Raw genomic sequence first — 15,280 nt, 5'->3', positions numbered from 1 at the left:
TTAGAAAACGGAACAATTAGAGAGTTTATTTAACCATCAATGTACAAAAACACGTGAAATCCTCGTGACCCATCTGCACATAGAATAAACTGTACACTATTTAAGAAAATGTAAACAGTTTTTTTTAGAAAAACGTATTTTAAATGCACTTAATATATATTTAAATATTGGTAAACAATCTTCAGGCTGGTCTGGGCTGATTCAGAAATGTCGCGGCTGCAAAACTAAACTCAAGCCGATCCCAGACCCGTCCATACATTTCTGTATTTACACCAATCTATACATAGCATTAGGAAGATCGAAAACAGACGATCAGCTCCTCACTCGAACAGAAAGTTGGCGGTACAGTGCAACCTTCCCTCTCCAAAGGGGTTGCTTTAGCGTTTGACATTTTGTTTTTATATTGAAAACAACAGTGCCAAGTCATCGCGCTCTCCCTTTTGGGGAGCAAACGTCTCTCTCTGTCTCTGTCGCGGCCTGCGCCCACGTCTCTTACAAAATGGTACAGTGACAGATTTGCAGCAGGGGGGTAAATTACAGGGACTGGGACGAACCTCCAATATGATTGCTGTAGGGGAATCCGACGCCTTTTATTTTCTCCAATTCACAGCGAGAATCAGGACTAAATGCAGGCTGCTAGGTTCAAGTGTCCACTGCATTAATCACTAAAGCCATGGTACTTTAGATCAAATGGCAGCTTTATTCTGTGGCGGGTTTACCACCGACTTCTAATGGAATTCAGATTGTTTATTTTAAAAGGCGGCAGAATCTGAGATTTCTGTAAAAATTATTCTGTATACTTTGATGAACCTTGATTGCACTTTTAACAGAGTAAAGGAATGACTAAATGGGTTCACCACCCAGTTTCGGTATTTCGAAGTCAATGTGAGGAGGGTTGTAGTGATTCCAGAGTTCCCTGAATGACCCTTTTCTCCCCCCCCCCCCCCCCCCACTCTGGTTCTGCCCAGTAGCCTCTCTGACTTCAGTGTCTAAGGAGACAGAAAGGGGCTAGTCTCTCCCACAATTTACGACAAATAATACATTCCGTATGTGACCGGAGCGGTGAACAATCCCGGCACGGGAAGAGCAGGGCGTTGGAAAGCGTTAGATGGTCCATACAGGTTGGGAGAGGTGAGATGGGATGCCAGGGGGAACGGCAGGCCGAAGGAAGGTAACAATGGCTTGGCGGCCAATTTCAGTTTCTCCAGTTCGGCCTCCTGCAGCCTCTTCGCCTTCGCTCGCCGGTTCTGAAACCAAATCTTCACTTGGGTCTCGGTCAGGTTGAGAGAGCTGGAGAACTCGGCCCGCTCGGCGATCGACAGATACTGTTTCTGGCGGAACTTGCGCTCCAGCGACAGAAGTTGCGACGTTGTGAAGGGGGTTCGAGGCTTCCTGTTGTTTTTGTGTTTCCTCAGGGTGCACGGGGGCGGGCTCGGGTGTCCTGCAACCAAAGGCACAGAGAGAAAAGATATGCATTTCAGCGGCTCTGGGAGTAACTCGAGATTACACCAGCCCCAAGGAAAAGGGACAGCAAGGCTTTCTACAAGCAACAAACTTCCCAAAGGTGCCCCCATGACAAGAACAGGCCTCTGTGTGGGGGAATTTATTTCTTAACTACCATTCGCTCACAGAACGGGAACATTGTTACACAGTGGAACAGCAACATTGTTGCAATAGCCGAACTGGAATATTGCTGCACAGTCACATAAGAATATTGCTACACGGTCACACTGGAATATTGTTACACAGTCACACTAGAATATTGCTACACGGTCACACTGGAATATTGCTACACTGTCACACTGGAATATTGTTACACAGTCACATAAGAATATTGCTACACAGTCACACTGGAATATTGCTGCACAGTCACACTGGAATATTGTTACGCAGTCACACTGGAATATTGTTACACCGTCACACTGGAATATTGTTACACGGTCACACTGGAATATTGTTACACGGTCACACTGGAATATTGTTACATGGTCACACTGGAATATTGTTACACTGTCACACTGGAATATTGCTATACAGTCACATTGGAATATTGCTACACAGTCACACTGGAATATTGCTATACAGTCACACTGGAATATTGCTACACGGTCACACTGGAATATTGCTACACGGTCACACTGGAATATTGCTACACGGTCACACTGGAATATCGCTGCACAGTCACATAAGAATATTGTTACACTGGAATATTGCTGCACAGTCACACTGGAATATTGTTACACCGTCACACTGGAATATTGTTACACAGTCACACTGGAATATTGCTGCACAGTCACACTGGAATATTGTTACACTGTCACACTGGAATATTGTTACACGGTCACACTGGAATATTGCTGCACAGTCACACTGGAATATTGTTACACTGTCACATTGGAATATTGTTACACGGTCACACTGGAATATTGCTGCAAGGTCACACTGGAATATTGTTACACAGTTACACTGGAATATTGCTGCACAGTCACATAAGAATATTGTTACACAGTTACACTGGAATATTGTTACACAGTCACACTGGAATATTGTTACACCGTCACACTGGAATATTGCTATACAGTCACACTGAAATATTGTTACATGTCACACTGGAATATTGCTACACGGTCACACTGGAATATTGTTACATGGTCACACTGGAATATTGCTGCACAGTCACACTGGAATATTGCTGCACAGTATACTGGAATATTGCTATGCAGTCACACTGGAATATTGTTACACAGTCACACTGGAATATTGCTACACAGTCACACTGGAATATTGCTATACAGTCACACTGGAATATTGCTATACAGTCACACTGGAATATTGCTGCAAAGTCAGACAGCAACATTGTTACAGTACAGCATATCAAGCTTAACCCCTGCCATGTTTGATGGGGTGAGCATTCAATGAAGAATGCAACCCGTATGCCGGGCACTTTCTATTAAATCCTGTCTTTCACAGGTAATATGAAAGGACGATGTCTAAAAGACTATTGCCTCAGTATCGAATGGGAAAAGGGCGAGGAATGAGTTTCCCTGCAGTCTCCAGGGGCATGCAGCGCTCTGTCAGTAGATCACAGATTCCCCTTCCATCCCAACATGTCCCCTGTAATTGAGGGCCACTTTCTAACCTTTCAGAAGTTTGCGGCTATTCCCGAATACTTAGAGAATGGGCCTTGGGAAATATGGGCGAGTTATTCGATTTGATTTGAATGAAGTTGAGCAGCGTCCTAACAGCCGGAGTACAACTTTTATCTCAACTTACAAACGTATCAATGAGAATTCTGTGTCTGTCAATGGCCTTGACAGATTGCATAGTTTTTGCCTAGAGTTACACACCGCCATACGAAGGCTTTGGGTCCGATACCAGGACTGACACTCCCGAGTCAGCAGAGTGCCAGCTCATTTCCAGTGAATACATTTTTTGCTCCCTTCAACCCTAAGTTTGATTTGGATTTCCATTTATTAAATAGCAAGCGTCTTCATTCAGAAGAGTGCAACGCGCATTTTGGAGAAATGCAATTAGCATCAAATGCAATCTGAGAGGGTTCCGGGTTACTGAGGTCGGTCGGGAGGATACACCTCAACAGCTGTTTAAAATTCACAAATCTTGCCATTAGTTACTTCTTGTTACTAATCAAATCTTAACTGAAAGAACAAACCTGTATGCCTATGTATGTACCAAAATCCGGTGTCTAACAAATATAACCCAGTTCGTGTTCCTCTGTACTCTCTATAGCCCACAGCCCAGTCCGTGTCCCTCTGTACTTTCTATAGCCCACAGCCCAGTCCGTGTCCCTCTGTACTCTGTATAGCCCACAGCCCAGTCCGTGTCCCTCTGTACTCTCTTTAGCCCACAGCCCAGTCCGTGTCCCTCTGTACTCTCTATAGCCCACAGCCCAGTCCGTGTCCCTCTGTACTATCTATAATCCACAGCCCAGTTTACAACCGACAGTTTATTTTACAACCTGCAGTTTAGTTTACAACCCACCGTTCAGTCTATAATCTACAGCCCAGGTTATAACCTGTAGCCCAGTTTATAACCCGCAGTCTAGTCTATAGCCAAAATCAGGCCTATAAATCACAGTCCAATCTATAATTTACTGTAGTGGTTATAGCCCACAATCTGGTCCATAATACAGTCTTGTCTATAATTCAATGTTCAGTCTATAATTTACAGTCCAATCGACAGTCCACAGTCCAGTCTACAAAACACAATCTGGTTGAAAAGCGACAGTCCAGTATATAACCCACAGTCCACTTTATAACGCACGATCTAGTCTAAATCCCAAATCCCCACAATGGGGATAGTGATGTAGTGGTCATGTTACAGGCCGAGTAATCTAGAGGCCTAGATTAGTCATCAGGAGAAAGGAGTTCAAACCCTACCACAGCAGCTGCTTGGTATGTGTGTGTTTGTGAGGGGAGCTTTTGATGTTAAATTCGATTCACAAATCTGGAATAAAATGCTGGTAATAATAGTGGAACTTGCACTGGACACACCTTATTCACTACCGTCCTACAGGGAAAGGGATTTGCACCCTTGCTCTACATGTGAGTCCTAATGGCCTTCTGAAATAGTCGAGCAAGCCATTCAGTCTGAAGGCAGTTGAGAATTGGAAATTAATTGCTGGTCCTGCCCGTGACTCCCGCTCATCAAGAATGATTTTTTTCAAAGTGTCCAAAATGTGCATTTTATTACTTTTTATGATCAAACTGCTGGAGTTGCGGTGTAAGAACTTCCGAGAACCTAACTATATTTCCACCAACCCCCACCATTTACTTTCTAAACTGGTGGCAAAGATTAGAGTGGCAACTTTAAAAAGAAATTAATTCCACAGAATACAAACTAGAGTAAATCGACACAAATCCCGATTCTGTCAGTTCAGTGTGACGGCTCTGCCATTCCCCAGTGAGATAGGGAGGGAGGGTCCCGGGGAGTGAATGGGAGACAGGAATAAATGACTAATAGGAGTGAATGAGGGGAATAAGTAAGTCAGTAGGTGAGAGGAATGATGGAGAGTGAATGAGTGAGTGCAAGAGGGAGTGAGTGCAAGAGCAAGAGTGAGTGCGAGCGAAGAGCTAGTCAGTGAAATGAATGAAGAAATAGTCAAGTTAGGGGAATGAGATGGGTAGGTGAGGAGAGAATGAAAGTGAGAGGAATGAATGTGAGAGGGAAGTTAGAGGGAGTGAATGAGTGTGAGGGAAGGAGTGTGAGGGAAGGAGTGTGAGTGAGAGAATAGGTGATTGCGAATGAGAGATGAGTGAAGGAGTAAATGAGTAAGAGGGATGAGAGATGAGTGAGAGGAATAAGTGACTGAGTGAGAGGAATAAGTGACTGAATGAGTGAGAAACGAATGAGTGAGAAGAATGAGGTGAGTGAGGGGAATGAGCACTTACTTGGAGGCGGTGAGTAAGAAGAACTGTTTTGAACCCAAGTGGACTGTTCCTTGTCGCTAAGATTTTCGGGTTCGTGCGAAGAGGAATTCTCGGGTAAATGCTGCAAGTCTTCTCCAGGGTAGTAAGTCCTGGAGGAGGAGGAGCTCTCCTCCTTTGAAGTGGAGGAGGTGACGGCAGGCACTGGGGGCTCTGAGGTGGAGCCCTGGCTCCTGAAGGGCTTTCGCTTTGAGATCAGGGATTCCACACTGAAGGGGAGGCTGGAAATCTGAGTGTTAGATCCATTCGAGTCCATGGGGGAAGCGTCGCTGCAGTCTCGCCCCTTGGCTGCCGCCTCGGTGTCCCTGTGCTCTTTAGTCCCCTGGTTGTAAATGCCTTGGACAGTGCTCATCATCCGGTAGGAAGGGGCCATACACCTTGGGGAGAAACCACTTGTCAGTCAGTGCAGTAAAGCCCTCAGTGCTTTTCCGTTTGACATGGAGAGCCAGAGATAGAGAGAGAGAGAGAGAGACGCTCCCAAAGTCAAGCTCCTCAAGTCTGACTTGCTTACCCCTTGGAGCCGAGTTAGATCCGCTTTAAACTTCTGAGGGAGTTTGCTGTCATGCCGCCGCCCTCCAATGAGATGACGGGCTCAGGGAGCTGACGAGCAGAAAGTGGAGCCGATTGGTTTCTGGGTTGTAAAAGGCAGCGATCACTCTGAAAGAAACGAGGAGTTACTCAAGAGATCTCTTGCTGGGCACGTTTATTGATAGCTCAGGGGCGACTTGCTCCTGGAACACGGTCGCAGGGAGCAATTTCAACGCAATTAAGCAGTGGGGCAGCCTTTAGCAAGATCTCATTCTCATTACGAGTTACTTATTGAAACCATGCTTTCGGAGAATTGAACAAACAAAAAAAAACAAGTTCGCCTGGTCTTTAACTCCAAGTTTCTTGAATACGAGTGGTGCAGGATACATTTTCTGCATACTTTCAATCAGGACAATCTGCCCTGGTCTCTGCAACGCCAGCGACCCCCTCCTCTGAGCCAAAACCATGCTTCATCTAAAAGCAAGAGCAATTCTTCAAGATAAGTCAAGGCATTTAATAGGCAGACAAGTTATGTTATGGAAGGCGCCAGCATCGGCAAGATCAAACAAGAGAAGCTACCTCAGGGAGAACAGGCAACCCGACTTAACCAATTGTCCTCAAAACTTTCATGTTTGCTAAGAATATTCTCACAACGCTCAGAATGTTTTTATAAAACTTCCTGTAACACACACAAACACACAGATCAGCATTCTATACTGAATATATTCAGAATGCTAAACGGGTTTTCTGCTACTTTCTGTGTTTAATTTGACGAGTTTTTTTCTGCTGAGTCTGCAGATTTAATTTTTTTAAAAGGTGATTGTGACTGACAGTCACAAAGCGGCGGGGTGGGGGTGGGGGGGGGGGGGGGGGGTCGGTTTGTACTTAATTAAAGTCGAACCCAGACGATGCACCATCAATTAGCGCGGCCCTGATACTGCGGTCTCCGTTCACCGGAGAATTCTCATCAGCCGTTCGTTGGAAACCGTTTACTGTACAAACAGCAGCGAATTCACTTCCCTAATTCACACGGATTTGCCTCTTGTTTTTACTAGTGGGAAAGATACAAATTCAGCGATGGGAAAGCGCCCTGCAGTCAACAGACGGAATGTTAGAATCTATTCCTATTCTCTAATACATTAAATGTATTTTTATTTAAGTTCTCACGAGCTGATAGTAGGAAAGATTACAAGAGGTCCGCTTTGAACAGAGATTTGCAAACTGTTATCACGTATAGCATTTGCCATTAATAGACAGAACCTCTGTAAAAGAAAAAAAAGTTTTGAAATTATCATTAAAGAAGATGTTCTTAATGAAATGGAGGTGCAATTGTTTCGTTTTGGCCTCGCTGGAATAACTGATTCTATTTTTTAAGGCCGAATTTAAACCACTGTTTCTGGGAAGGGTATAAGAGTCTGACTGGTTGCGGGGAGGTTGGACACTATAAATTTCCGCAGAAAACATTCCGCGATGGAAATCCATCGACCTCACAAAGAAATTTACTTTCCCAACTTCGACCACCCCTTACCTGGTTAAAGAAACAATTGTTATTTTAAAAAAAATACTTTCAGAAGTATTTCTCTTCATATTCTCCAGTGAAATGACGGCCTTCAGCAGCAACTTGTCTCACATCGGAGGTAGACCGCGGTCTCCCTCTTGGCTGTCTGCCTGTTTCGGGCTCTCGTCGGCGAAAGTTTGGGAAGGACACTCTGCCCAGACTTATGTTAAACAGAGATTTTTGACTGAGAAAAACAGAAAGGCCAACTGCGGGCCCGGGAGAAGGGTGCCGGAGTCAAGGATGTGTCACAGATGCACTGGCCCAAGTATTGAGAAGACGGCAGCTCCTGAAAGGTCTGCCTTACCCAAAAAGAAAACAGCCAAATCTGTATTAATTTCAACAACATTTCACAGTGCGTTTGTTAGCAAAGTCCCCCTTGCTGGTGTGTCTCATTGGTGGTTTTAAAGTATCTTGTATTTCACGTTCATGCCAGATTGCTATTCTTACAATTACAGATGCAGGATTTATTCCCAATTATAACATTTCTACCCAGCTGGAGTGATGAACGAACGAAACCCAAAGCTCTTCATTTCGTTTTGAATTTATACACTAACCCTGTTAATATCGAACCGAACGCCCCGTACAAACATAACATTAACCGAACTAAATAAACGCGCTTCCCTGGAAGAGAAACGAAAGGCTTGTGTGTACAGGACGTAGCACTGGGGGCTAATTTTTGCTGCATTCTTATTATCCGCCCGGGTTCAGTGATGTGGTCAAAGGCTGACAGAGCGGATGGCTTCAGGTAGGAGGATGTCAGCTAGATCAGAGCCTAAAGTAAGTGTGTTTTATTGTAGCAGGCAGATGTGTCAACTTTGAGGAATACACGCCTTAAAGGAGTACACACAAAAAAAGAGTAAATGACATAAGGTCAGAATATCCTGTAAAGGGAGTTAATAATAAACTGTTGATATTTTAAGTAATTGGTCATCGTTAATCTACATTCATTATGTTGCAGCTTTTCGTTAGTAGCTCACTGCTGGCTACTGTGGCTGAGCCGACCTTCAACCGGATTACACTCTCGTGAGATTTCATGTTTCTGATTTTTAATACATTTCTGATGTTCTCTGCACTAACATCGTTCGTTTCTGGTTGGACTAAACTTGCTGAATAGCTATTGAGTCCACACGTCTTTGTTTGGGGTGGGGGAAGGTGGTGGTGGACGGTAATGCAAATTGTCCTTAAAAACTGCCCAAACGAAAAACGCGTTGCCCCTTCGTAATATTACTAACGGGGAATTTTAAACTTTTCGGAATGGAAGTCCTCATATTTCCAAAGTATTAGCGAGTTTTGAGAAGATTTGTAGCTCAGGTTGAGGGATTGCTCCCTCCCAGCTCAGTGAGCAAACCTACATCCATTGCCAAAATATCTAAGTCGCTCTATCGATTTTGCTTAAATAACTGGATCCGAATTCTCCTTCGATTTCTCAAAAGCCCCACTTTTTAAAACAAAATTCTACCAGTGATCAACCCGAACCTTTCCAGTGTCTGTCAGTAATGTGGCTAAACAGTATACTTAAGAAGGTGCACTTGGTCTGATGGTTTTAGATAGATAGATAACTAAAAGTACAAACAAGCACCTCTTTTTTAACATCTGTCCATAAACGTTTAACTACTTATAAAGTTAACCCGGGAACTCAAGACGTTGGAAACCTGAAAGTAAATCTGAAATTATTACTGGAACTCGGCAGGCCCGGTAGCTTCTGTAGAGAGAAAGCAGAATTAACGTTTTGGGTCCAGTAACCATTAGGAGTAATTTCTGTTTTTGTTTCTAGTTAACAGCGTTAGTTAAAACTAGATTAAATCAATTGTTTTATTTTAGACCTTTTTCGGGTTGCGTAGCATCCAGTCGCTAACATATTACATACAAATAGGATTCTAAATGCTACCGTCTTGAAATTCATTTGGCAACTCATCAAATTAATTAAGTCATCAAACTTCAAAAGCACACGCGATCATTGTCCTTCGGTGGATTTCAATCGGTTTCAGTGGCCTCGGACACAGGACAAGTCACGGCTGTCGAATTTCTGCGTGAGTTTCACCCATTTTACACTAAATCAATACTTGGTGGACAATTCTGCTGTTTTAAGTGTAAATAAAAAAGAGAGTAATTGACTCAGTTCAAACAGTAAAGATTGTGCTCACCAAATAAATATATAAGGCAAGAAAATATGTAACAGGGTTAGTCAGAGAAAATTATCCGAGAGACCAACGAAGTATTCATTTGGTCAGGCCTCCAAATTTGCACATCCATTGTCGCCAGTCGCCAGTTTAATTTACAAAGCCATCGGTGACAATTAGGTCACTGTAAATCTCTGCAAAAACTCATCAAACTCTTCCTGGATTTTGTTTATCGCCCTCAAACAAAGTTCAAGTGCGATATAAACACATAAGATGTCTGAGCGAGACTTGCATCTTGCTGAATACCTGTGTGTTTGAAACACACCGTTAGGAGAGTTGGTGGGAAATAGGGTTTGTCGGAGGGCAGCCTCGAATGATAATGGAAATGTTTGTGACGGGATGTAAATGTTATCTGTCGATTACAATCCCAATAAAACCAGAGCGCTCCTTTGTAACGCTGACCCTGTAGATAACATAGAACCACTGAGAACTTTTTTTAACTGGAGTTTGAGGGCAAGCAATGAAAATGGCAAACTCAACAAAACCGGCATTATTTCACAAGTAAAATACCCACCCTCTGTATTTGGCTAATCCACGATTTATGTGACTGCTTGAAGTTTATATATATATTTTAAAAACATACAAAACCGTGTTTTGTTTATAACCAGCTGACTGTCAGCGAGGAGCGGAGGCTTGGAGCCGGGGGAAGATGCATGTTAGAAGCTCTTTGTAGTTTGACATATGTTGTTAGTAATTAATTCAGCCCAGCCTAATTTTTGGTCTTTCACTTACTGTTAATTTTAAGTGGAACCAGACACTGAGTAATGATATTGTTAACATGTGCACGCGGGAGAGCTTTTTTTTTAAAAAAAAGAAAATATAAGCCCCACAGCGACTTTGATTTCGACCGTTTTAGGAAGCGGCCAGGCTTGAGGGACATTTGCAGTGTATTCGGGCCGCACCTCAACTCAATGTTAATGGGGATGTGCCTAGGGGGAAGTGTGCAGATTACACAGCGCCCAAGGGAGGGTTTCAGTTGCGTGTGGCAGATATTGTCAAACTGCTCTGTAAACGTTATGCAATCTTTGGAAAGGGCTGAAAGTGCTTTGAAATCATTGCATTTAATCGCTGCTGGAACTGCTTGTCTCGGTTTGTTTTTGACAGTGTGCAAATGGGCGTTAACTCGGGCGCCCTGCCTGTTTAAATGGCATCACTTTCTCACTGGGGTGGGGGAATTTCCGATTACCATCCCAGTGTGGTCCCGCTCCCAATTCACATCCATTTCAAGCGCCTTTCAGATGGACAGAGTTTCTACCAGAGTGGAAACATACCGAAAAGATGGATGTACCGGGTCAGACCAGGAGTGGACGGGAATGCACTGACAGTGAAATGTACTCTCGCCTGAATTAAACTCGCCCAAGACTCAGGGTTCCTGGCGAACCAGTGACCAGTTCCCAATAAGAAGCAAGTCTCTCATCCTGTTGGATTCTCCTTGTGTCATCCACCGGGAATCCAGGTATTCATCTGACCGAGCCTCTACCTGCTCTGGGGTCGGCGAACAGTTTATTGCTCAAAACAGAATCCACAATCCTAGAATCCACACTGGAGAAGTTTCCCTGGTCTCAGGGTGGTTAAAAGACTCCCTTCTTCTGGAGAAAACCAAATACTCCTGGAGATTGCCGGAATTCTCACTGATGCTTGAGTGATGATTACACCTGGACCTGCTCCTTGCAGAGAGCTCTTGATGTGATGGGTGGGGGGGCTTTCATTGTACTGGCCTTCTCGACTTGCCGTCAAATCCGTACAAGAAAGGTTCCCAAACACAAGCCATCGCACTGACCACCACCGTTTCACCACCATCCGTAAAGCTCCCCGATGCTGTCCATCTCTGCCGCCCAGTCAATGTTAATTCTGCTCGGACATATCAGTGAGATGATGAATGTTGCACCAGTACTGACAGCGCGGCCTTCTCCTGCACAAGCCCTTTACATCCACTGTGTGTCAAGAGAACCCCGAAACCACAGGCGTCTTTGCTGCAAGTTCATCAGGAGCGGAAATACATTTGAAATGGTGCAGACGAAATGTATAACCTTTCCAAACACTCCCAATCCATCTGGAGCTTCCATTCAGCTGAAATAGGAATGAGAAAGTAATACAATTTATAATTCGTAGGATAGAGGGAAACACTCATTACACTGACCTACATACACACATACACATATATATATATATATATATACACACACACCCTATGGTATTTGCATATACATTTGTAGTATATGCAAAATATCAGTGTTCATTCCCTATATATGCAAAATATTATAGTGCTCATACCGTATAATATATGCAAAACAATTGATTATAATGATCTCAATTTATGATAGTGAAGTCTCCAATGCCGTAATATGAACATTGTTGCCAATTTCACTTTCCTGGAATCGTTTCACGTTCTGTCCTGTAGTTTTGACCAGACCTCACTTTATAAAGTTCGCTGTCCCGCTACTCATGATGAACATGGCGGAACGTGCTTTTATATATTAAATGTTATCCATCTGTGAGTTTATAATAAATCAGAAGGTTGTGGGGTTCAATTTCATTCCAGGACCTGCACATAGGCTGATATTCCTGCAGTACTCATTGTCTGCATTGTCATATGTGCAATCTTTTGACATGATGTTAAACCCACCCTCCGTCTGTTCTATCAGGTGGATGCAAAATATCCCAAAGTATTATTTCAGCAATACCAGCAGTTAATCCCTAGACCCAGGAAGAATGCTCATCTACAATCAATTTCATAGATGCAGTTTAATTGTTCATTAACACCTTGTTGTTTGTAGGAGCTTGCTGTGTACAGACTGCACTAAGTTCCCTACATTGCACTCTCATATTTGAAGACTGACTCTTCACTGGCTGTAAAGCACTTTAGGATTTCTGTCCTGTAGTTGTGAAATAAATACAAGTCCTTGTTGTGAAATGTGTCGTAGAGTTGAGATTTACTGGAAATCTGTTGGCCTAAGTTACACTCTGAACAAATCCGTTTATATTGTTATTAACTACATATTTCACACACAGCTATAACAAAAGCTGCAGTCTAGTTTACTGCAGATAGGTTTAGAGACATCACTTGTATGGAATATCTGATGTCTTTTAGAGCATCCCTGTAGCCTCTTAAACCAATTAAAATCACATTAACACCTCAACTTAAAGAGTGCATCAAAGAATGCAGAAGAAAAGTGTGCTGAACATTCATCTCGGTGGCCAATTCAATGCAAATACAAGAGAAAGTGCTAAACATCAATGATACATTTATACTTTAGTCTGTAAAAAATGTTCACTTCAGTTTTCAATTATATGCAAGTTATAGCACAGAAGTAACCCTTTTTGCTCAAATGGTCTGTGGTTTGTGCTTCTTAGGACGCACCTTCCTACCAACTTCATCTCACCTTATCAATATTTCCTTCCATTTCTGTCTCCTCAAAGGTCTTAATTAGCCTTGTCTGGAGGTTATATCTTTCTTATTACCTCATTCAATGAATGTAATACTGAGCTTCACTTTCTTCCTACCCTTTGGATAACAAGGTTAGAGCAACAAATTTGAATGTCATGTGAATAATGTATCTCTTCCATAGAACTTGGGCCAATATTTGTCTCAAGAACTATCTGTGCAGTTACTATTTGATTGTAATTTCTGCTTCATTTGAAAGTTCTGGGCACACACTATGAGCACACAGCTTTTCCATATTATGAGAGAAGTTGTGTGACTGCATGAGTGCAGCATGATGCAACCAGAAAACATGTAGACATAACTAAGCCCAGCATTAACTGGCAAAGAGTAGGTTTTCTAAATGTCATAGCCTGGATGCATTTTACAAATAGTAAAGGGATAATGACATGGCCATAGTTAACCACTGAGCCAGATGTGTTGAGATGATTGCTTTATGTCCCTTTTATATTTTATAGGATAACTGCCTGTCAGAATGATTAAATAATGATATAATACATGGAATCTGAACAGATCTGGTGTAATAGTTCCAAATATATCACATGCAATTACGAGGAAATGCTTCTCAGAACGTTGTGCCTTGTCCTTTAGTTCAATCTTTCAATTCTTGCTACATTTTCTGTCTCTTTAGAAATTAGTTATGAGCAACTATAATGAACTCCATTGTTATTTCTTCTTTTACCCTCTTTTGGGGATAATGGAAGATTTGAATGCCACATTATCTCTATTCAATAAATTACGTAAAATAAAACAAACCATATCATCATAAGCAGCAAGGAAAAAGAGAAAAATAATCTTTCAGGCTTGTTCTAATCTAAAATATGCTGCTGAAGGGGTGATGGAATCAGATTTAATCATGATGTTTGAAAAGGAACTGGATAAATTGGAAGAAGCAAAATTCGCATGGCTTTTGGGAAAAAGCGAGAGAGACTATTTGAGTCATTTTTTGTAAATGATTAGTTCAAGCATCAAGGACCACATAGCCTCCCTCTGTGTTATATTATTCAACAATTTTAAGATTATTCATATATCTGTGAAGTATTTGTGGTGGCTACATGTCAAATTAATGGATGGTTAAATGTTTACTTCGAGAACTATGATTTCAAATCAATATGTGCCAGACCATAGCTGTTTGGGGCCCTCTTGCAGTGACAATATGAGTCTATTTATGTTATAAGAGATTTATAATTGAAGAGGCAAACAGTGAAAGGCATTAGCTTGCTTTGGTTTAGAAGAATCAAGAATTGTTTCTTGCTTAAGGAAATCCCATAGCTTGAAATGTTTTGTTGCAGTTTGCTGAATACTTGGCTGCAGCCAGATGTACGTCTGAACAGATTATCCTGGAGAGAAGTATTTGTTCAGAAGAATTAGGAAATGAGTTACCTCAGTTTAGTGGCTTTAGTTTCACAATCCCAGACCAGAAATCTTAACTTAGAAACCTGAAGGTGTTATTTGAAGCTAAGAAAGTTTAAGCTCAGTTATGTGAATAATCCAGGAAGTCGCCATCAAACTGTTAAGAACACGAATTAAAAGAAATAGTTAAGTCAAACTGATAGATATGATAGAGAAGGGAACTTTCCCTGGCATTTGAGTACTGTAAAGGGAATGGTTTTGGAATAGATGGGATTTTATTTTTGCTATGGGATTGAAGTCTTAAAAATTAATGTTATATGTTAAATAGCTTGGATTCTTATTTATTGTCATTTATTTTGTTAATACATTTCTGTTTTATTGTTAAACATACTTACGAATACCACTTAGTTTTAAAAAAAAGTATGATCTATCAAGCCAGTCTTCATTCTGGGATCTTGTAGTTAGACTTGTAGTAGCATCAGCTAGGATCATACTAGTTAACGAGTGGAGTACATAAAGTGGAGTCAGTAGATGCCTACACATGAATTCCTAAAACACATGTAATTAAGTGCCATGGATTTTTTTCAGTTTGTCATGGGGTGTGGGCACCACTGGCAAGAACATTTCTTGCCCAATCCAAATTGTCCTTGATGTGAATCCTTGATGTGAATTTCAGAGGGCAATTAAGAGTCAAGAAAGCATGGAGTCAAACCAGGGAAGGACTGCAGCTGTGCTTTCCGAAGGAAACGCCTGAACAAGATGGGTTTAACAACAA

General features: G+C 42.1%; 1 protein-coding gene across 1 annotated transcript; it reads right to left on the bottom strand.

Moving 5' to 3' along the window:
• On the bottom strand, positions 1-5,941 carry LOC122541835 (homeobox protein MSH-C-like). Its single transcript, XM_043678877.1, has 2 exons — positions 5,409-5,941; positions 1-1,441 (listed from the first exon to the last, which is right to left on the bottom strand). The coding sequence occupies exons 1-2, from the start codon at positions 5,815-5,817 to the stop codon at positions 1,026-1,028; spliced, it is 825 nt and encodes a 274-aa protein (XP_043534812.1). The 5' UTR covers positions 5,818-5,941; the 3' UTR covers positions 1-1,025.
• Positions 5,942-15,280: the final 9,339 nt, after the last annotated feature.

This window comes from Chiloscyllium plagiosum, chromosome 38 (genome assembly GCF_004010195.1).
Source record: "Chiloscyllium plagiosum isolate BGI_BamShark_2017 chromosome 38, ASM401019v2, whole genome shotgun sequence".
In the NCBI taxonomy this organism is placed as follows: domain Eukaryota; kingdom Metazoa; phylum Chordata; class Chondrichthyes; order Orectolobiformes; family Hemiscylliidae; genus Chiloscyllium; species Chiloscyllium plagiosum.
This window is presented reverse-complemented; position numbering and strand designations above follow the sequence as displayed.